Source organism: Prosopis cineraria, unplaced genomic scaffold, assembly GCF_029017545.1.
Source record: "Prosopis cineraria cultivar Desert tree isolate PC_DT_omini unplaced genomic scaffold, ASM2901754v1 PC15, whole genome shotgun sequence".
Classification (NCBI taxonomy): Eukaryota; Viridiplantae; Streptophyta; class Magnoliopsida; order Fabales; family Fabaceae; genus Prosopis; species Prosopis cineraria.
Genome location: NW_026555346.1, coordinates 6,286,286 through 6,307,519, shown reverse-complemented (window position 1 = coordinate 6,307,519; position 21,234 = coordinate 6,286,286). Strand labels below are relative to the sequence as shown.

The window sequence follows — 21,234 nt, the reverse complement described above, 5'->3', positions numbered from 1 at the left end:
TTATTTCAAATGAAATGAACAACTCATGTAAGGAAATTAACAGCTGATGGATGAAAAATAAACAATTGATATTGGTAAAATTTGTAACTCTTATTAACAGTATAACACCATTATGAATTTGTAAATTTTATTTCACTTACATTAGTTGTTTATTTTTCACACATAAATTATTTATACATATAATTTCACTTGTTTATATTCATAAAAATATTATATTATTAATAAGTTATAAGAGTTGCAAATTTTACCCATATTAATGGTTTATTTTTCATAAATTTATTGTTAATTTTTCTATATAAATTATTTTTGTGCCCAATTTTTTCGAGAACAGCAAAGTCATTTCAATCAATTTTTTTAATTTTATTCTAACCTCTCACATGTGCCATAAAATTTTAGAATTTTAGATGCTTTAACTAAAATTAATTCGGGTTCTTATTGAAATTTTCCTCATATATATGGGCTGAATTTGAATCTTAACGTGTCTGAAAAGCATCGCGCAAGAATTCGACACGAGGGTCTTACTTTGTCCTCGCAAACCCTCGACCTGTGCATCAACCATTCTCTCACGGTCTGTGACAAAACGTTCAAAGATTTCGATCATTTCAAACATTGTCTAAAAAGAAAAAAAGAAAAAAGCCATTAATTGTTCTAACATTGATGTGATGGATAAAAATGATTTATAAATAAAAGTAGGAGTATTTATTATTACCTGTAATAATATTCAAGACTAGTTAACACCACCAAGTCTGAAAAGGATCTGTCAGATTGACAGCCAACAACGCTATAAAATCTCGAACTTCCCTATAGTTTTAGAACCGCCCCACTGCAGATTCATGAAAACAGTCAACGACCCCTGTCTTCAAATCCCACTTGTTCTGTGTCGCATCCTCATTCTTACCCCACCGCATAATTGCCATGCATTAGCAAATCCACGGTTCCCCCAGTTATGGTTATCTCTTGACTCTCTGCAACTTGCTCTCCCTTTGACTCTCATGATCAAATTTAAAGAGTAACCGGTGCCTATTTTGTCGGCTTCTTCTCAAGTTGCTCGTCCTACTTCTGACTTCTGCTCCAGCAAGTCAGATCACCTATAAGCTCTCAATATGAGTCTGTGACTTGCTAAATGTCCTTCTTTCTTGTATCGAGTTTTTCTCTCGAGTAACAAATTCTTGGAACGATCATGGAAAAAAATCTCCTGTCTTTGTTCCATATAATTGCTCCCTTCATCTTGGTGTCGATTCTTTCCCTTTCGTCTGAAGTCTGTCTAGGGAGGGTTCTAAGTGTTGGCAAGATCTCTCCAGGATTTCAAGGATCTTATATGAGATACATAGACAATGGTGGCAAGTTTCTCGAGTCAAACAGTGGAGAATTCTCCTTTGGCTTCATCTCTACAACAAATGACACCTCATTATTTCTACTAGGAATCGTCCACAGGGCTACCGCTACAGTGGTTTGGACTGCAAACAAAGGAAGTCTTGTTTCAGATTCTGATAACTTTGTGTTTGATGAAAATGGTAACGCCTTCTTACAGAAAGGAAGATCCATGGTCTGGTCTACAGATACTAGTGACAAAGAGGTCTCGTCAATGGAATTGTTGGACACAGGAAACCTAGTTTTGCTTGGGAACAATGGAAGCGTTGTTTGGCAGAGTTATAGCTACCCAACGGATACCTTGTTTCCAAATCAAGTCTTCACAGAAGGAATGAAACTTATCAGTGAGCTTTCACCTCATAACTTGACCTATGTTCTTGAGATCAAATCTGGTGACGTCATTCTTTCCGCTGATTTCTTAGCTCCTCAGACTTACTGGTCCTTACAGAAGGATAACCGCAAGACCATTGATAAAGATGGTGGTCTTGTGGCTTCAGCATCACTGACTGAAAATTCCTGGAGGTTCTATGATAAAAACAAATCCTTGTTGTCGCAATTTATTTTTGCTGGAGATTCAGGGGCGAATACCACTTGGGTTGCTGTTTTGGGAAATAAAGGTTTTCTCACTTTCTTTGGTTTACAAAGTGAAGGTGCAAGGAGTGTTTCTCCAATTAGAATTCCACAAAACTCTTGTAGTACACCACAACCTTGTGGCCCATATTACATATGTACAGGTGATAACAACTGTCGTTGTCCTTCTGTTCTTAGCTCTCGTTCGGATTGCAAGCCAAGGAATATTGTCTCTTCTTGTAATGACTCTAAAAGTTCTGTTGAGCTCGTGAAAGCTGACCATGGAATCCATTACTTTGCGCTTGATTTTCTTCCACCCTCTTCAAGAACTGACTTGAATGGTTGCAAAGATTCTTGCCTTGGTAATTGCTCGTGCCTTGCTATGTTCTTCCATAATAACTCAGGGAACTGTTTTTTGTTAGACAACATAGGAAGCTTCGAGACTTCTGATGCAAATTCAGGGTTTGTTTCTTACATCAAAGTCTCGACTTCAGGAAGCAGAGGTAGTAATGAAAGGAGCAAGAATCGCACCATAGTTGCTGTGATCTTTGCCTTATCTACATTACCTGTAATATTGGTTGTCTCTTATTTGGGATTTCGATACTGCAGAAGAAAGCCAAAATTGGATGATCCTTCTGGGGAATATTCAGAAGATGACGTCGTCTTGTTGCGGAATTTAACTGGCTTGCCAACTCGTTTTAGCTACAAAGATCTTGAAATAGCAACAAATAATTTCTCAGTGAAGCTGGGACAAGGGGGTTTTGGTTCGGTTTATAAAGGGATTCTACCGGATGGGACTCATGTAGCCGTGAAGAAACTGGAAGCCACTGGGCAAGGAAAAAAAGAGTTTAGAGCAGAAGTTAGCATCATCGGAAGCATCCATCATCATCATTTGGTTAGGCTTAAAGGCTTTTGTGCAGAAGGATCTCACAAGCTTCTTGCTTATGAGTACATGGCAAATGGGTCATTGGATCAATGGATATTCAAGAAAAGCGATGGAGAATTCATGCTGGGTTGGGATACCAGGTTTAATATAGCACTGGGAACAGCAAAAGGACTAGCTTACCTCCATGAAGATTGTGACTCCAAGATTGTACATTGTGACATCAAACCAGAAAATGTGCTTCTTGATGACAATTTCCTTGCTAAAGTATCAGACTTCGGTTTGGCCAAGCTAATGAATCGTGAACAAAGCCGTGTTTTCACAACACTCAGGGGCACAAGGGGATATCTAGCACCAGAGTGGATCACAAACACGGCTATATCAGAGAAAAGTGATGTTTATAGCTATGGGATGGTGTTGTTGGAGATCATTGGAGGAAGGAAGAATTATGATCCTAATGAAACTTCAGAGAATTTCCATTTCCCATCTTTTGCTTTTAAGATGATGGAAGAAGGGAAACTGAGAGATATTGTTGATTCAAAGTTGGAAATAGATGAAAACGATGAAAGACTTCATAATGCTATTAAAGTCTCATTTTGGTGCATGCAGGAAGACATGTCTCGAAGACCTTCCATGGCCAAAGTTGTTCAAATGCTTGAGGGTCTCTGTGTTGTTCCTGAGCTTCCAACTTGTTACCCATTGGGTTTTCGCCTTTACTCGTCTCTGTTTCATCCCACCCGAGAAGGAGTTGAACCATCAAACTTTAATAAAGGTTCTTATATCTCTGCAGTTCATCTTTCAGGACCAAGATAACAATAACGCATTTATTTGGTACCAATGACACAGTTAGATATCTGCAATGTAAATTTTGTTGAGTTTCATGAGGGATATATAGTTATCAGGTTTCATGTTCAGATTGTTTCCAGCGTTACATGGTGAAAGCAATTTGATTAATATTTATAAAATACCATGAGATTATTAACTAATCCAAATAAATGCCCAATTCTCTCTAAATTCCAGAGGTTTCAAAACAGGTTGACCCTAAAATATAAATGTTTACTAGCAAAAACACCCATAATACCCGGTTAAAACTTGAGACATAAGGGTTGACTCTGAAATATTTAGTGCCCCCAAACATTGCTGGAAGTAAGTGTTTAATTGGAGGCCCAAATTATTAGTCTTCATGTTATGGTAAAAATGTACCGGCGCGAATGAATGGCTCAACACGATGCTGAATCAGAGGCACTTAACCTATTCATTTTTTGTTTTTTTTATTGTGTAAATAAATTCATTTGTTGAACTGATACGTTGAATAACTGTGAGAAACAGTGAGAATATGGAGTTTGAAGATTTTAAAAAAGCACAGTAACCATGCATTTTTGGGAATATGGGGTTTAATTTGTCGATATTGTGAAGAGACGTGAACGGTTTGATTTAGTCAAATTGGTGCCTTCCCAAACTTGTCGCTCCTTAATACATCTCTTAATGAGTTTAACTCTTTTTCCTTTTTTCTAAAAATAAGCACATACTGTATGCTATATATATGAGCAACAACTTCTCTTATGTTCAATTTAAAAAGGAAAGTTATGTGCAATTAAACTTTTTCTTCTCGGAGCTTAAATTTACTTGCCATCAACTTTTAAGCTTTGACTCAAAAGAAAAGCCCCATCCTTTTTAGAGGAATTAGCCTACCGATCTGGCTCAGACGTGACATGTCAATTTTAAGAGTTTTGCTCTGTTAAACAAACTATCTCAAAATAAGAAAATAGGGAATGACTATTTAGGGCATTAAATTTATTCTGGTATCCGATTGCCTTGTGTTTCACAACTTCACCACTTCAAATGCAACAAGACAACGTGAGAGTTTGGGATTTGCATTCAGTTATGCTCATTAGGGCAGGAATCCATTTGAGTCCAAATTGATCACTATCATTCATTTGAATTAATTTTTAAATATTGTTAATATTATATTTATAAATATAAAAAATTTTAAAATTTTAATAAATCTGTTTATTACTAATTTAGCATAGATTTAATAACATTTTAATTTAATATTAAAAATTTTATAATTTGATTATCTAGATAGTTTAGATGCAATCTATATGACCTAATTTAATATTAAAAATTTATAAATTTTATAAATTGATGATTTAAATGTATTTTAAATAATTTAGATTTAATATTAAATTTTTTATATTTCTTATTTTAATAAATATAATATTGAAAATTAATTTAAAAGAACAGCAAAGATCATTTTAGATTAAAATGAATGCTGGCTCTGATGAGCACCAAGTACACACAAGAGTTTGTTGGTTGACTGGTAGAATAGCGTATGATAAAGTACATGTCAGGGGCTTGACCTGTATGTACGAGTCACAGCGTGTGCAAAAATATCCACATATTTTAGGCAAACATGTACGTAGTTTTAAATCACACTGCAGCAAGATTAAAGACAAGAATTTAGTCCCTCGGTTCTCATGCACTGCGCAATCATGCTGATTAAGGCGTAGGAGTATTCTAGAACTGATACACCAGATAATTATATTGTTTAATGGCGCGTGTATAATTGAGGCCATGAAAGGTGACCCACCAGAGTGTCTGGATTAAATCACCCTGCTGGTAGAGATACTCAGGACCCACAATCAATGCCCGAAGAGAGCGAAATACAGTGTGTGTGTGTGTGTGAGATAGAGAGAGAGAGAGAGAGAGAGAGAGAGAGAGAGTTTTGAACTATTTTACTTGACAAGCCCAAAAATCAAACCCATGAAGGAAGAAAGAAAATGTTGTGGATGTGGACGAAAGTTTTGTCCTCGTGGGTCAATGCTGATGACTAGAAGCCTGATAAAAAAAACGGTGAGATCTTGTGACTTTGTGTTTGGCTGGCATCTTGGTTTTTCTGTGAAGCAAGTGAGAAATGTTTAGTTTAGTCCCACACTTTGAAAGTCCAAAAATTGAAAATTGGAATGCACGAAAGATGTTGTTAGGAATCTTATCATCATTATCTTTTAATAAAAGAAGTGGGGTATGTTTATGGTTGCACTCTCTCTATTCCTTTCCCTATTATGATTGATGATTGATTCAACTGGTATTCAAATCACCAACAAGCCCAGGGAATTAACAGTAACCTACTTTATAAGGCGTTTCATAAATGTCGTAAATATGAAATTAAATCTTCCATAAATCAATCTTCCATGGCTAGACAACAGAAACAGATGAGGCTATACATGATGTTAATTCTCTTTTTGAATCTAGACCCGTTTGAGACATGGTTATAAAATATTAGATATGAGTATTTCTCTTATTAAAAATTTAAATATTGTTTTATCAGCGATCAATCATTTCCATCACTTGGTAGTAGAAACTTTTTGCATATCAACGTGACTTAAGTTCTTTATGCAGGATTTGTTTGTGGCCTTCCATTCTCAAAATAAATAAATAAATAAATTCAACCCCTTTAATAACAATCAAAATCTTATATCAGTAAATATAGAAGACTGAAATTGAGGGATAGGGGGTTGTTTGCTTGTAATCTAGTGGATCAGCGGCCAGCCCAGCCGAAGAAAATGAAGGATCTAGGATAGAGGACTAGGTCATGTTTGGCTACTTGTAGTTGATGCGTGGAATATTGTTGGGGAGAACGACAATTGCTGGAGGCTGTCTTTTTCGCTGCCACGCGAAACAAGTGACACAAACAAGACTACAAAAGTGTTTCAATCTTCATCGTCCGAATGATGATGGTGATTATTACATTACACAATAAGTGATGCTTATCCACAAACACTCACTTCCTTAATGCATGCGCCTTAGTGGGTAATTTCCCCCTCAATTTACCTTCACTCATTATCATGCCTGTTTTCTGTTTTTTCATAATACCAACCTACACTGTACTTTCTATGTACGTTTACGCCAAATTAGTTGTTTTCAGGTACTCGTGATTTATTAATAATACCTTTTATATACTTATTTAATGTTATCTCATCATATTCTGACATTATTAAACCTGATATTTGCGAATAACTTTTCTAATATAAGTTATTCCATTTCCACAATTCAAATCCTCGATTATACTTAAAGAAAATTAAGTCCCTTTCTTACTTGACTAGCTACTATTGAATATATTTGACATTGCATGTAAGAATATTTACTGTTCATTTGTAATTAAACAACTTGCGTGTAATCAGCTGAACGAGTAAATTTAGTTATTTCTTTTTTTTCCTGGTAAGGAGTAAATTTAGTTATTTCATTAACTTCATTTGCAAAACGTGCGTGTTAGTGAAGGTTGCTTGGGCTGGTTTTCATATATTCAAGAACTTCGATAGTATTGTACTTGGCCATGAAAAGACAGTATTGTGCCGAGAAAAACTTCGATAGTAAAATAATATCGCATCAATATAATGACCGAAACATAATGTTAATTAATTGATACTATCTTTCTAAATCAACTCTTCATCAATATAATGCCTTCTGCGCTCGCCTTTGAATTTGTTCATTTCGGGCCAAATAAAATTTTTCAATAAATAAAATTGTTTTAATTTCAAAATGAAAAGAGGTAAACTATAATGTACACTCCGTGTATATAACTCAGGTATTCGTACATTATATACATTGCTAGATTATGATAACGGAGAGCACGTCGGGTGGCTAGAAAAAATGTTGAAATACGCAAAATGTTTTTTGAATGAAAGACGGGGTGAATAAAATGTATGTCAAATAATGAAATATTCAATTTTGTTTTGATTAATTTTTTTAAATCATAATTCTCCCTTAATTACTAGCTATTTTTAAAATTTTGTAGATTTATACATAGAAATTTCAGATATTAACTTTAATGGAAAGCGTGGATGTCTTGTCATTATTGGTATTACAGTTCATTAAGCAAAGGGAAACAAGTTTGATTAAATTAAACGGTGATGCCTCGCCACCTAACTCACCACCCCATTTAAAAGATAATGACTGATTTACTTGCTCTCCGTGACTAATGTGGGTCTTTGATCATTATAGGCTAGACACAACACGCTTCAATTGTGTGTGTGTGTGTGTGTTAAAGTTATACTTATTTTCTAAAGATATGACAAAATTACGCCCGATATTTTTAATTTCAGATTCAGATGCCAGATATGGCTCTCGTAAATATAGAAGTCGACGTTAAACTTAATAAATTAAAAATTAATTTTTTATTGATAAGAATTAGTGTTTTTATAAAAAAAAGTGTATTTTTCTAAAAAAATATAAAATACAAATTGTCAAGAAATAACTAATCAAGAAATACTTTAGGGGTCTGTCAGAAAAATGATTTTTCAATGAAAGATCAATTAATTAGCGGGTGAAACTAAATTTACAGTACAAATATCACAATTAGATATTGCTAAAAATGATTTTTTTTTTGTCAAGAGTTAAAAATGAGTTTAATTCTGAATAATTACATGGGAGAATTTCAATGATGACAAGGAAAGAGAAATATTTATCAGTTGGTCCTAAAAAAATTTAAAAATTCTCAACAAGTTTTTAGAACTGAACTGAAATAAAATTGATGACTGAAAATACTGAATTTCCCTTCTATAAAAATTAATAAGTAAAGATTTTTTCTATGAAGTGTGTAAATGTTACATGTTAATCATGTTACATTACTTATTGCTTCTTTTGTATTAGTTATAAAAATTTTGAAATGATATTGCAACAATAGATATGACAAGTTCATTCTAAAACCCCTTATAGTCAACTACATTACTCAATTATTATCTAATTTTACTCATTAATTGCTTGCTTGTATTTATTAATTCATTAATAGTAGTTGTTAAATAGCCAACTAGTTAAGTACGTAGCTTCGTAATCTTAAGAACATTACTTATTAATTTCATAATTTTGTTAACATGACTTGTTAACTACTTGACTTACGAATCATTTACAAAACCTATTTACTTAATTTGACTTAAAAAAAATTATTAATTGTTAATTTTCTTATCTCAGTTGTCAATGCACCAATATCAATTGCAAATTATCTGACTTCACTTATTAATAATCATGCTAGTTCAGTTTTTTGTCCGAAACGTGGAAGTTGTTAATCATATAACTTTTACTTGTTTAATTTATTAATATCAATTATAAAATATATGACTTCACTTGTTTACAGTCATATTAATTTAGTTATGTTGTCTGAAATACATAATCATTGATTGTTGGTTCTTCAATTTTATTTGTTAATTTATCAATATTGATTGTCAATCGCTTTTTCCTTTCCTTTGCAGATCACTGTTACTGTTGATCTATAATTGGATTGGATGAGCAGTAATAATTTTTTAAAAAATATTTTTTATGTTAACATATCTTGTAGGTATCATTAATATTAGGAAAAAATGTAGGGTCCACGGTAAAAAATTAATAGCAAATATAAGATTCATATTAAAAATGATAAATATGAGATATGTTATATGCCACCTGTATTTTGTACAGGTATAAAATAATAAACTGTATAATGAAATACAAAGCTAAATAACAAATTATAAGATACAATTTTTTATTTTTAAAATTTTAATTCATATGAAAATAATATATATATATATATAATAAATTATTTTTTATATTTTTAATATCCACGGCTAACAAATTCTTATATATAATTGTTTAGAATTTAAATCATCTAAATTTGATGTCGGTAAGTTTTCATGAAATGTGCCCTTTTAAGGAAGAAAGAAAAAACTTTATATTTTATAAAAAATGACAAAATGAAAAATATTTAAAAATAAAAAATAAAGCTTACTAAAATTTATAGATATCAATCTTAGAAAATATAAATCTAAATTTTTAATATATGGAAGATGTTATTTATATGTATTATGCTGGAAAAAATTTAAAATATAACAAATTATTTAAATTTTAATTTGAACATAGTAGTACATAAATTTAAAAATTTAAGTTATGACATATAAGTTTTAAATTAATAAAATACAAATTAGAATATATTGTTATTTGAATTTTAATTTGTGTGAGAACAACACATCATAGGATAACAAATTGTTTATTGTAATTTTTCATATATATATATACAAATTATAAAATAATATACGTCAAAAATAAAATAAATCATTGTCAATATTCTTAATATGCACGAGGTAACAAAATTATTATTAACATATACAAGTGTATCACAACTTGAAAATTTATTGAAAACATTATAATTATGTACTTTAAATTTAATACTATGAGGTTGATAAATTTATTTTCATTACATTTCCTAATCCTAAATCCCTCTTACTCGTTATTTTATCATTACAGGCTTATATATGATTAATAAATGGTACTATAATAGTGGTTATTCTACTTGCTTAATTTAAAATCATTATTCATATTTATTTTTACTTTTATCTATAATTATGATTTATAAGAATTATTATGACATAAATTATAGTGTATGATTTATTATTATACATGTTTTATTTTTCTCAGGATGCATGGACCAACAGATTCTTAAAGAAAATAAACTAATTTTATTTTGCATCATATGCTAAATTAAACAAAGATTTATAGTTTTTAGAATGCATAAGGGCAGTGCATTGTAAAATATAAATTGTTTCTTAGAAATTTAGACAAAGAAAATAGTGACAAATCTAATAATATTTGTTGGAGAATATTTTTTTTTCTTTAATTAATTATGTGGTAGAACTTAACGGTAAATTTATTCTTCAACAGGATTTCAAAGTTTGGAAGGGCACAAATATAGGTTTTGCTTTCTTAAATTCATTAGGGGGCAATATCTTTAATATATTTGGGTAAAATAAGTTTTAAAATAGAATAAATTTTTATTTAAATTTATACTTACGTAAAGCAACACATTACAAGTACATGAAAATAAATTATTTTAAAATTTTCATTTCTTCATTTCATGATTGATTACCATAACAAATCGTTACAAATATTCAAAAATATTTCGAGTAAGTTTTTACAATATCCATGCAAAAGTTAAAAACTATTATTAATTCTTATGTGCCGCACGGCTTAAAACCCAGCTAGTTGAGTTGTAAAGGTGGTTTAAATTTAGTTTCCTGAAACCCTTAATTTACTTTTGAATTATAGACACCGCCATCGCTTTCTTTTCATTTGTCATTTACACGAAAAGGCTACCATACTTATATCAGCATTGTATATACTTTTGTTGACAAAATCTGACGCTTATGTCCCTGCGCGTTGACGCAATGACAGAATTTAAATGAAGTTTCTCCCAGCAAAAATGTAATAACAATTTTTACAAATCAATTTTACATTACACAATAATTCATGAATCTATTAAAATATCAACGATAGACATTTTAGTATTTCATCACACATGCACATATATGCTGATGCGCATTTTTTATGAATTAAAAATGGATAAAGTAGTAAATTTGATCATAAATTATTTTTCAAGAAACATCTGGTAGTCTAAATTATCAGATGATGTAAAATAAATTATGAACTTTAAAAAATGAAGCATCCAATAGCCCACCGTTACCTTAAGCTAACAGATGTTATGTGAGGCCCGCAATGACACATGACACGACACGGGCGCAACACGTTAACATGGTAAAGGTGCAAATTTAGTCATGAATTATTTTCCTAGGAGCATTGGGTAGCTTTTACTATAAAAAAAATGGATCATCCAACATCTTCTCATCAATTTTGACTAAAACACCATTTATTTCCATACTTATAATGCCCATAAAGCATTAATCTCCCAGTCTTCTTGCCTTTGTTCTCAATATAAGCTTTAAAAGAAGATATTCAATGAGTTTTTATCTGAAGACATTTACAAGGACGATGCCAATGAAGTAAAAACTTGATTCTAACTTAATTTAGTCATGAATTATTTTTTCTACTTTATTAGTGTCGTCCTCATGAATATTTTCAAATAAAAACTCTTTGAATCTCTTATTCTCGAGTTGAAATTGAGAATGAAGGCAAGAAGATTTAGAGATTAATGCTTTGTGGACCTCATAAGTATGAAAATAAATTATGTTTAGTCAAAATTGAGAGAAAGGTGTTGGATTATCCATTTTTTTTACAGTAGATATTACCCAACGCTCCTCGAAAAATAGTTCGTGGCTAAATTTACACCTTTACCATGCTAACGTGTCACGCCTATGTCGTGTCACGTGTCATTGTGAGCCCCATATAACATCCGTTAGCTTAACTTAATGGCAGGTTATTGAATGCTCCATTTTTGAATGTTCGTGATTTATTTTGTACCATCTGATAATTTAGGCTACTAGATGCTCCTCAAAAATTAATTTGTAGCCAAATTTGCACCTTTATCCATTAAAAATCAACGTACTTAAAAGGGCGATAATCAATTTTCCTCCAAAGATATTCTCTCTGTCTCAAAGATGGTTCAATGTCCTCAAATATAAGTTACTTGGACAAAAATAAAATTTTATTAATCATATTTTTTTCAATATTACTCTTCATTTTTTATGATATTTTATCTCCCTAATTCACGAATAATGTTATATTAAACTAATGGCGCTTTAAAAAAATTATATTTATATTATGAAAAATAAAATTGTGAAGGGTATTTACTAAGATTTATTTTATTTGATTTCATGTTGGATTGAAAAAAATATATTTTATAAACTATGACGGATGCATGGGCGGCGCTAGGTATAATTCGGGGGGCATTGCCCCCCCTAAACTTGGAAAAAGTTATAAGAAGGGATTATATGTTTCACTATTTTACACCTCCTATTTCAAATATTTTACACCCTTTAACCTGATTTTAAAAATATTTGAGTTTCAAAATTTTTTTAAATATTTTTAGCTAAAGTCTAAAAAAATATTGCATCCCCTGATCTAAGGTCCACTGGACGGATGGATGCGGCAATTTCCCTGGATGGCTTAATCAATTTCTACTTGATTTTATTTGGATTGCACTTTGATTAATTGTTACCAAACCCTTTTGATATGACTCGTTACTTGTAGTGATCTAATCTCCCAATAAAGCATTCATAAATTAAATTGACTCGCCTAAACTTCCGTGGCAGGATTCTAACTAACCAAACTTAAATGCTATTTTATGGTGTTGTTTTTAAAACAGGTAATGACAATAATTATACAAATAAAAGTTGATCGATTTGGCACCCAATCATCAACAAAAGAAGATGAAATAATTAATTTACGGGTCATGTTTTGATTTTGATATTTCATGACAACAGAGATGTTTGTTTTGGAATGCAAACGCAATTAATTATCTAATTAAAGTTAAGTGTGTGTTTGGATAGTAAAAATAATTAATTTTTGGCTCAAAAAATTAATTTTCCACAAAATTATCCAAACACCCACCTTTTTGGTTAATCAATTGTTGGGTTAAAAGTTGATTATTTTCAGAAGCTGAGAATCGGAGCCTCTATAAAAAAAGCTTGTAAAAAATGTTAGAAAAAATTATAAAGACAAGCCTAAAAAATAATTATAAAAAAGCACATAATTTAATAAAAATTAAATTAAATTCTCTTTTTATCTCTCTTTTTTTAATAAAATTCAAACTTTATATTTTTAAAAAATTAATATTTGATATTTAAGAATTAAATTATATAGTAATTTATATAGTTAAAAATTAATTTTTATTAAATTATTCAAATATCTTCAACTCTTTTAAAATTAATTTTAAAAAATAATATTTAAAATAAATTACGTTATAATATAATTAATTATAATTAAAATATATCATTTGAGTAATTATTTTTTTAATTTATTATATTCAATTAAAATTTAAACTGACAATAAAAAATTGATTATCCAATCACGGTGGCCATTGGAGAAGCAATTGCCAAATACGAACGCTGTGTCGTGTTTGTGGATGACATCTCATGTTCCCACGCGCCATCTCCTTGTTGGTTTATTTGTCGTCTTCAATAATTCATTATTGGTTATTACTATATCTAGCATACACTGCTAATACTTATGACCAATTTTTATAAACTAATTATTAATAAAATAAATTAGGCTAGCTCTTGAGGTTTCTTTGAATATATTTGATTTTATAAATTCAAAATGCATATTAGCCCTCGTAACCTTTTGATGTATATTTTAAATTTTAAATTTTCTATTTCAAAAAAAAAAAGAATATCATATTGTAATTTTATTCTCAACATGATCAGTAAAATTGTAAAACGATAAAATTATCGTTAAGTCCGCAAACTTCAATATTGTTTGTCAAACAACTTCAAAACCGCGTGTTTTTTCCCCTCCTCTTTGAACCATCTTCTCATTAAACAAGTTCGAAGGAAGTTCAATGCACTTTTTAGAAATTTGAATATCTACTTTAATCATGTTTTGCAGTTTTAAAATATTCATTTACAAATTAAGTTTGCTTCTTGATAGATCTATAACATGCGTGTGTGCTGAAAGATTGTAGGACACTATCTAAATTGTCAAGCTTTCTTTGCACTTTAAAAAAAAAAAAAACAAAGAGAGCGTGAGCAGAGTTTGTTTTATAAAAATGAAAAACATATTGCCATATTAATTTTTTTTTTATCAGTCTATATTAATTCAATTTAAGCTTTGGTTAAATTAAAGTTGCCATTACTTTTTTTAAGCTCCCCCCTTCCTCTGGGACCTTCGATTGGAGATTATACTGTTTTGTACTCTTCTTTGTTATTTTACTTACATTCTTTCAATTTTTTTTTTCTATTTCTACGAAAAATATTTCATTTAACTAATAAGTTTTTACAAATAATATTTTTATCAGTTTACTCATGTAATAAAATAAATTAAACCCTGTACATTACGTCTCACTAATCATGATCTGAGAAACCAAATATACTTTTCCATGTCACATAACATCTGAAAAATAAACCACACCTCAATTTCCATATTCTATAAATGATATTACTTGTTATAGAATTTTTAAGATATATTCCTGTATTAACTAATTCATTGGAAACACGATTCGTTAAAAATATTTTATAACATTGAAAAGAGAAAGTAAACATCTTTAAATTTATAGTTTGCATATTTTGTTCAAGAGATAATAAAATTTATAATCTTTTAAATTTGACTCAGTTATTAATTTTATTTTTGAAATTTAATCTTCATCATTAATGAATAATAATTAAATTTTAGGGACTAAAGGGACAATTTCGAGAACCAAATTTAAAAGTTTTCACTATCTCTTGGTTTAATTATAAATTAATTATAATTTTCTTTTATAAAAAATAAAAAAAAAAAACAATGGACGGGGTTAGACATTTAAGACTGTTAGTTGCAACTTGCAAGTTTCGTTGTGGAGTGCGTTATTTTCGTGAAAACCGTATGTACAATAACTGTAGAGCTGAACGTAACCGTATATTCTCACTCTTCGATCCGACTGACTCTTCTACGTTTGCGGACAGCGACTTCAGTCATCCCCGAGTTGGATTTGGAGGCTCCTGCTGTAAAACTCTTGTACTGTAATCCCCTCTCTCCCACCGCTTCATTTTTGAATTACAAAATCCACTTACTCATTAATAAGTCTCCTCAACTCACTTTGAATCTTTCGGATCTTACAGGCTCCGATTATCTGATCGTCAAATCCATCCCCATTGCCGCTTATCCCTTGCTTTCTCGGCCAGATCTCTTGGGTCCTCCGCAAATCCCTGGTTAAATAGCTATTCGCGGTTTCATGGCATTTTGACTGTTGTTCTCTTTTACGAGGTAGCGAGGACTGTGGAATTTCAATTGTCAAGTGTTCAGTTTGTGGGCAAACTTTTTGGAAGAGACAATTATGAAGAAAGTCTCTTCTTTTTTTGGTCTTTTTCCCCTTGCATTCCAATTATAAGAAATTCTCAACTTGATGCTAGTCGATTTAGTTGTTGTGTATGTATCCCCAGTTGCTTGTCTGCAGACTTGTGGTCATCATCTGTTGACACTATTAGTGGATATCCAAGTGTTTCTTTTGAGTTTATTACTTGACTGCTCGTGCTTCATTTGATTCCTGAGAAAATGCCGCACGAGCTAGTTTATTCTGAGCTATACATTAGTTCTCTGTCAATTGAAGCCTTGTAGACATCTTTCTCCCTCTTATTAGTTTCCCGCCAGCCAAATTCGTCTTTCTTTTTGCCTTTGGGTTCTTTCTCCCTCTTATTAGTTTCCCGCTAGCCAAATTCGTCTTTCTTTTTGCCTTTGGCTACTAAGCTGAGATTCTATGCATCTTTTTATTCAGCACAGTGCGTCTGCTGATTAATATCCATGCCTTTGAAACGCCGGGTTTATACTCTCATTATTTATTGAAATATCTAAATTCTGATTGTGTTACCGCATTCCTTTCTCCCTTTTTATCCCGTAAATAACTTATGCTGTTATACTCCCACATGACAGGTCTATAATTTTGTAATTTCGCTCCTATCTTTCTCCTTCTAGTGGGTAAGTTGCAACTAGACCTAAAGGCTTATGAGTCTGTGTTCTGAAAAATGGCATTCTGTTTTGTTCTTTGTGTTGTATAACTAAATTCATTGTGGAAATGATAAGGTTAAAATGTATGCAAACTTGAAAGTCTAGTCTAGTTACTCGATTAAAGCCATTCTGGCTGAGAAAGCCAAGGTAAATCTTCTAGATAAACACCATAGAATTGGTGAGACATTTCTGCAAGAATATAAGTTCTAGTGCTGTGGTTTTCTCGTCTTGAATCATCTCTAAGTTCAGTTCGTTGTCTATATGCAACTTGCAGGTTTTTGTTAATGATGGATTCAAGTAACCTTTCACCTGCTGTTGGACTTGAAACAGCCCATCAAAATGGTGTTGATGAAGAACTTTCTGACTCTGGAAAGCATGATGTTGTTCCAAATGATGCTGAACCCATTGTGGCTGAAATTGCAGAGGCTGTAGCTCAAAATGGTTTGGGAAATGATGTTCTGTTGGATAGCCCTGCAACTGACATATCTTTTGCAGAAAGCAAAGAGGAATCAAATGACAGCACAGTCAGCAGCAATGCAGCCATTACTCAGGCAAGTGACTTTTTTGCTCTTGAGTTGATTTCATCAAGATATTTTGCATTTTCAAAAATCTCATTTATGTGTTATTGTTCTAGCAAGAGGAAGTGAAAATTACAGATCAATCACAACAATTAAGATCATCAAAGGTTCCTGTCAAGACCAAGGCTTTGAAGCCAGCTAATCCTAAGGGTGTTCATACAAGTGGGGTGAAGAAAAGTAAGGACAGAAAGGATGAAGAGGCACAGACCTCTTTGTTAAATGGCTCTTTGACTCTGAACTCTCAGCAGCCCATTAAAAGCAGATCATTAAATGACCGCAAGACTCAAATTTCCAGGGTACTATTTGTTGTTGTCTTTGCCTGCTTTGCCTAATCTTTATTGAAGCACTCGTTATTTGCCTCCCTTTGTTTCTTCTCTTCTAATTCTTTTTCATTGTTAAAACTGAATGACATGGGCAATCCCTAATAATGTTCTACGCCTTGTTTGTCTCAGCATTCTGATAAGTCTGATGCAGCATCCTCAGGTTCACCTGTGTATGTTCCTTGTATTGATTTGTGTATACAAGTACTTTGAGGATAGAAAATTTTGATATAAAGCATTGATGGTAATTATTCTACTTGTAACCGTGATTTATTGTACACAGAGAGAATAAAAAACCAAAAGCATTGAAGAAAGGAACTCTTGATAAAGTTGAAGGAGAGGCAAGGTCTTTTCTGTATCCTTTTCTTTATAGTAAGTTCAAGTGGAAGCACTCGAGGTCTTTCTATGTACATGCAGTAAGTCTATTTTGGTGTCTGTGGTGATATGTACGATTATTGCTTATCCTTAGTCCACTCTGTAGAAATATCACTGCAGAAGATGCCAAACCTCCCAAGGTGGGGACGCTTCCAAATTATGGATTTAGTTTCCGGTGTGGTGAACGAGCTGAGAGAAGAAAAGAGGTAGATTCCACTTTCTAGCATATTATTTATGTTGCAGATTTATTTTGCAATAGGGTTTGTACTTTGTAGGTTCAAATGAAATTTATATTTTGCTGGACAGTTCTACTCTAAGCTTGAGGAAAAGATTCATGCAAAGGAAGTGGAGAAGAGTAACTTGCAAGCAAAAACCAAGGTAGTGATATATATATATATATATATATATTTAGGTTGAAATGTAACTGTTATATGCTCCCTTAATCACATTAATTGCACAATTCTTTTATAGGAGAGCCAGGAAGCTGAAATTAAGATGCTTAGGAAGAGTCTAGGATTTAAAGCGACTCCAATGCCGAGCTTTTACCAGGAGCCTCCTCCTCCAAAGGCAGAGCTAAAGAAGGTGGGTTTCTCTGTGTGTGGTGGTGCAGAGGGAACAAAGGTTGGCATGTCTTTGTATGTCTGTGGTGCTGTTTGAATAGCAACTGCACAGACATACACATATCTGCAATGCATATAGCTTTAGAGAATAGTCAGAGGATATAGGATTGTGTTAAACCTAGCCAGAAGTGTCCTCGTGGGGGGTGAAAGCTTTCTTCTCACCATACCCCTGTTTCCATTACTTAGCATCTGTCTGAGTCAATATGTCTTGCTTGTTATTTGATACCCTTTGATCCAAGCATTACTGTCTCTTTTGGCTTGTTAGAAAGAAGTTTCCATTGGTAGAATACTTATTAATTGCTGCATGTTTGGACTCTATGGCAATGGTCATAAAATTTGATTTTGTTTACAACTAGACAATTTAGATATCATATAGATGATGATGGATGAGAATGTTCTAAATTATATAATGGATGTCGTTTATGTACCATATAATAATGATTTTGCTATGGAAAGCTGTATTTTCTGAGGTTGTTGGAGGAACATTTGCAGAGGTTGACTAAAGTGCTTTATGCGTATGATAATTTTAAAATTCTGTGTGTTGAAGTTCATTAATCCTGATTTCAATTTGTGAATTTGACTGTTCATGTTAGAAATTTAAAGACTATCTATCAGTTGTTGTATTGCCGCAACTGTTCCTGTAAGCTGCTTTCACCAATCTTTATAAGAAATAAACGTGGATTGTGATTTCATGAGTTACATATGTTAAGCTGTTTTGTTTAAGTTCTGATTAATTGAGCTGAACTGTGCTTGCAGGCTTTCTAGGTTATGTTTTGTTACGAACATTTGATAGCTTTTGATTTATTGACATAGATTGCCTCATTTCACTTATATCTATCTATCAGTGAATTAATTGAGTGGATGTGGGTGAACTTATATCACTTGGACTCCGATGGATTTTGAAAACTTCCTCATATTAATAGATGGTTTTGTGGGGATATTCTATTTATTGACCTCGAATATCATTTGGCAGTTGCACAAGTCCTTTCTGTGCCTGCTTTACTGCAACCAGAATTGAATGTTCAATTTTTAAAACTGCAAGCTTTCTAATGCCTTTTAATTGTATAGTCATGCTCCTTGTTGCTATCTAGATGTGTATGAAACATGAGATGCTTCATAAATGAGCCGTATCCATGTTAACCGATGGTGGTCATCCATCTTAGTGATGATATGTCACTGCAGATTTTTTCACATTGCAGCATCAATGTCATAATTCTTAGAGATGTAGTTATTATGCACAAAACAAGATCCTTTTTGAGAGCTTGTCTGTTATCTGAACCATAGACCCTTTTTTTGTTTTTTTGTTTTTTCGGCTTTGACATTTGAAATAAAAAATTTTAGCCATTGGACATTACTAATGTAGATACCAACTACAAGAGCAAAATCTCCTAAGCTTGGACGAAGGAAGGATTCGACGGGACCAGAGTTAGATGGAAGTCCTAGCAGCAGTGCTCAATTGGGTCGTCTAAGTCTGGATGAGAAAGTGTCTAAGAGTAACCCCACCAAGAAAATTACTCATGCCCATCCAAAGAAGCCACAACGGAGATCTCTTCCTTCTAAACTGCCTTCTGAAAAGACCAGTTCATCCAATTCATCTAAGGCACTGAATGATGAGAAGACCACGTCATCCAGTGTAACAAATAAAGGTACCACCTTGTCCAGTATTGTTGAGAGAGAGAAATGTCAATTGGATCGTGCAGCCAATGAAGAGAATGGTGCCTTGTCCTGTAATACAAGTGAACCTCCTTCGCTGAATATAGATCAAACAGCTCTCTCAGACAAGCCAATCGAAACAGAGCCTCAAGTGAATGGTGACATTGTGGTTGAAGAGCAACCTCAGCCCCCATTGGTGCAGGAACCAGTCGGGGCAGACCATTAAGCGAACAGCAGGAACATAAACATGTGTTGAACTTTTCAGAGTTTGTGGAGTCATCGCGTGAATGTTAAGGCAAATAGCTGACATTATTTGACAGTGAAGTTTTGAAGATTTGCATTCTATGGTTTGTGATGTCATCTTGTCCATAGCAGCGTTGTTTCTTTATGTTCTTACTCTTCAAGGTTGCTGTTTTTGCCCTTATTAATATCTTGCTTGCAACAACGTAACTATTTGCCAAGTAATTGTGGCATACATTATTTTGGCAAGCAGAAGTTGCCTGTGTTGTTTAGTGTATATCTGGTAAAGTTTTGAGGAAGCTTGGTAGTAGATGGTTCAAGTTACAGGCCTTTGTTGAACAATTAGAAAAAGCTTTTTGTGTTTCGGGAACCCTCTTACCGAATATGTATACTTGTCAGGTCGATTTCCGCTAGTAGTTAATGATTAGGATTTGAATTTGGAGAGCTTGTTATTTCTTCACCTTGTATATCATTATAGGATTTTGTTGGTAAAAGTGTACCTTTAGCTTTTTAGCTTTTTAATCTCATATAAGGTTTGATTTCTTAATTTTATAAAGTTTTTTTAAACTTTTAACCTTAACATTGTTAATTTTATTAACAAAATATACGGATATTGAATTTTTAAATTTTAACAAAATATTTTTAAATGTTAATATATTAAGTTTAATTTCTTAAAATAATAATGATAAACACAACATATCATCTGAGATTAATAGTGTTAAAGTTAGATGATTAAAAAAAATTAAAGGATCAAACTAAAATTTTATATAAAATTAAATGATAAAAATGCAATTTTGCCAAGTTGATTCATGAGGCCATCTTTATTTATTTATTTGCTTTTTTTTTTTCGGGTAGAAGTGGAGCAATAAACTGACGTCCGGTTGAGCTGCACAAACATGATCTATTTTCTTTATAATTTACAGATTGGATGCCCTTAGTAAATTTTGTATGTTGAAAACGATGTAATTCTACTGAATTTTCAAGCGCAGCGCATAACTTATTTTCTTTAGTATTTTTTATTTCAAATACCAAATGTGGAACTCATATCCAATATTTTCAAGTGCAAGGTCGGTGAAAGTTTTTTTTTTTTTGAATTACTAGCAAGTATGTTTTTATTAAAGGTAATTTTATTTGAAGTACAGTCAAATAATAAATATAGACACATTTTTTAATAAAGATTCAAACCTTTCGTTACTTAAGTTGTGAGAGACTAACTTCATTCACTACAT

General features: G+C 32.1%; 2 protein-coding genes across 4 annotated transcripts; both read left to right on the top strand.

The window, feature by feature from the left end:
• Window positions 1–814: 814 nt before the first annotated feature.
• Window positions 815–3,794, top strand: LOC129294253 (G-type lectin S-receptor-like serine/threonine-protein kinase SD2-5). The gene has a single exon (XM_054932470.1). The coding sequence runs from the start codon at window positions 1,181–1,183 to the stop codon at window positions 3,635–3,637; it is 2,457 nt and encodes an 818-aa protein (XP_054788445.1). The 5' UTR covers window positions 815–1,180; the 3' UTR covers window positions 3,638–3,794.
• Window positions 3,795–15,091: 11,297 nt separating this feature from the next.
• LOC129294626 (protein WVD2-like 5) lies at window positions 15,092–20,527 on the top strand. Of its 3 annotated transcripts, none has more exons than XM_054933060.1 (11): window positions 15,092–15,232; window positions 15,337–15,481; window positions 16,145–16,189; window positions 16,494–16,770; window positions 16,854–17,093; window positions 17,250–17,290; window positions 17,401–17,472; window positions 17,599–17,698; window positions 17,799–17,870; window positions 17,964–18,074; window positions 19,476–20,527. In XM_054933060.1, the coding sequence occupies exons 4-11, from the start codon at window positions 16,504–16,506 to the stop codon at window positions 19,989–19,991; spliced, it is 1,419 nt and encodes a 472-aa protein (XP_054789035.1). In that variant the 5' UTR covers window positions 15,092–15,232; window positions 15,337–15,481; window positions 16,145–16,189; window positions 16,494–16,503; the 3' UTR covers window positions 19,992–20,527. The 3 variants fall into 3 exon arrangements, with proteins under 3 accessions (XP_054789035.1, XP_054789036.1, XP_054789037.1); XM_054933061.1 differs by having other exon boundaries at window positions 15,131–15,237; XM_054933062.1 differs by lacking the exons at window positions 15,092–15,232; window positions 16,145–16,189 and having other exon boundaries at window positions 15,249–15,481.
• Window positions 20,528–21,234: the final 707 nt, after the last annotated feature.

Excerpts from the sequence above, each read along its gene's own strand:
- LOC129294253 (XM_054932470.1), top strand. The coding sequence starts at position 1,181 with ATGGAAAAAAATCTCCTGTCTTTGTTCCATATAATTGCTCCCTTCATC.
- LOC129294626 (XM_054933060.1), top strand. The coding sequence starts at position 16,504 with ATGATGGATTCAAGTAACCTTTCACCTGCTGTTGGACTTGAAACAGCC. Across the intron at positions 17,871-17,963 it reads ACTTGCAAGCAAAAACCAAG|GAGAGCCAGGAAGCTGAAAT; the intron begins GTAGTGATATAT and ends ATTCTTTTATAG. Across the intron at positions 18,075-19,475 it reads CAAAGGCAGAGCTAAAGAAG|ATACCAACTACAAGAGCAAA; the intron begins GTGGGTTTCTCT and ends TTACTAATGTAG.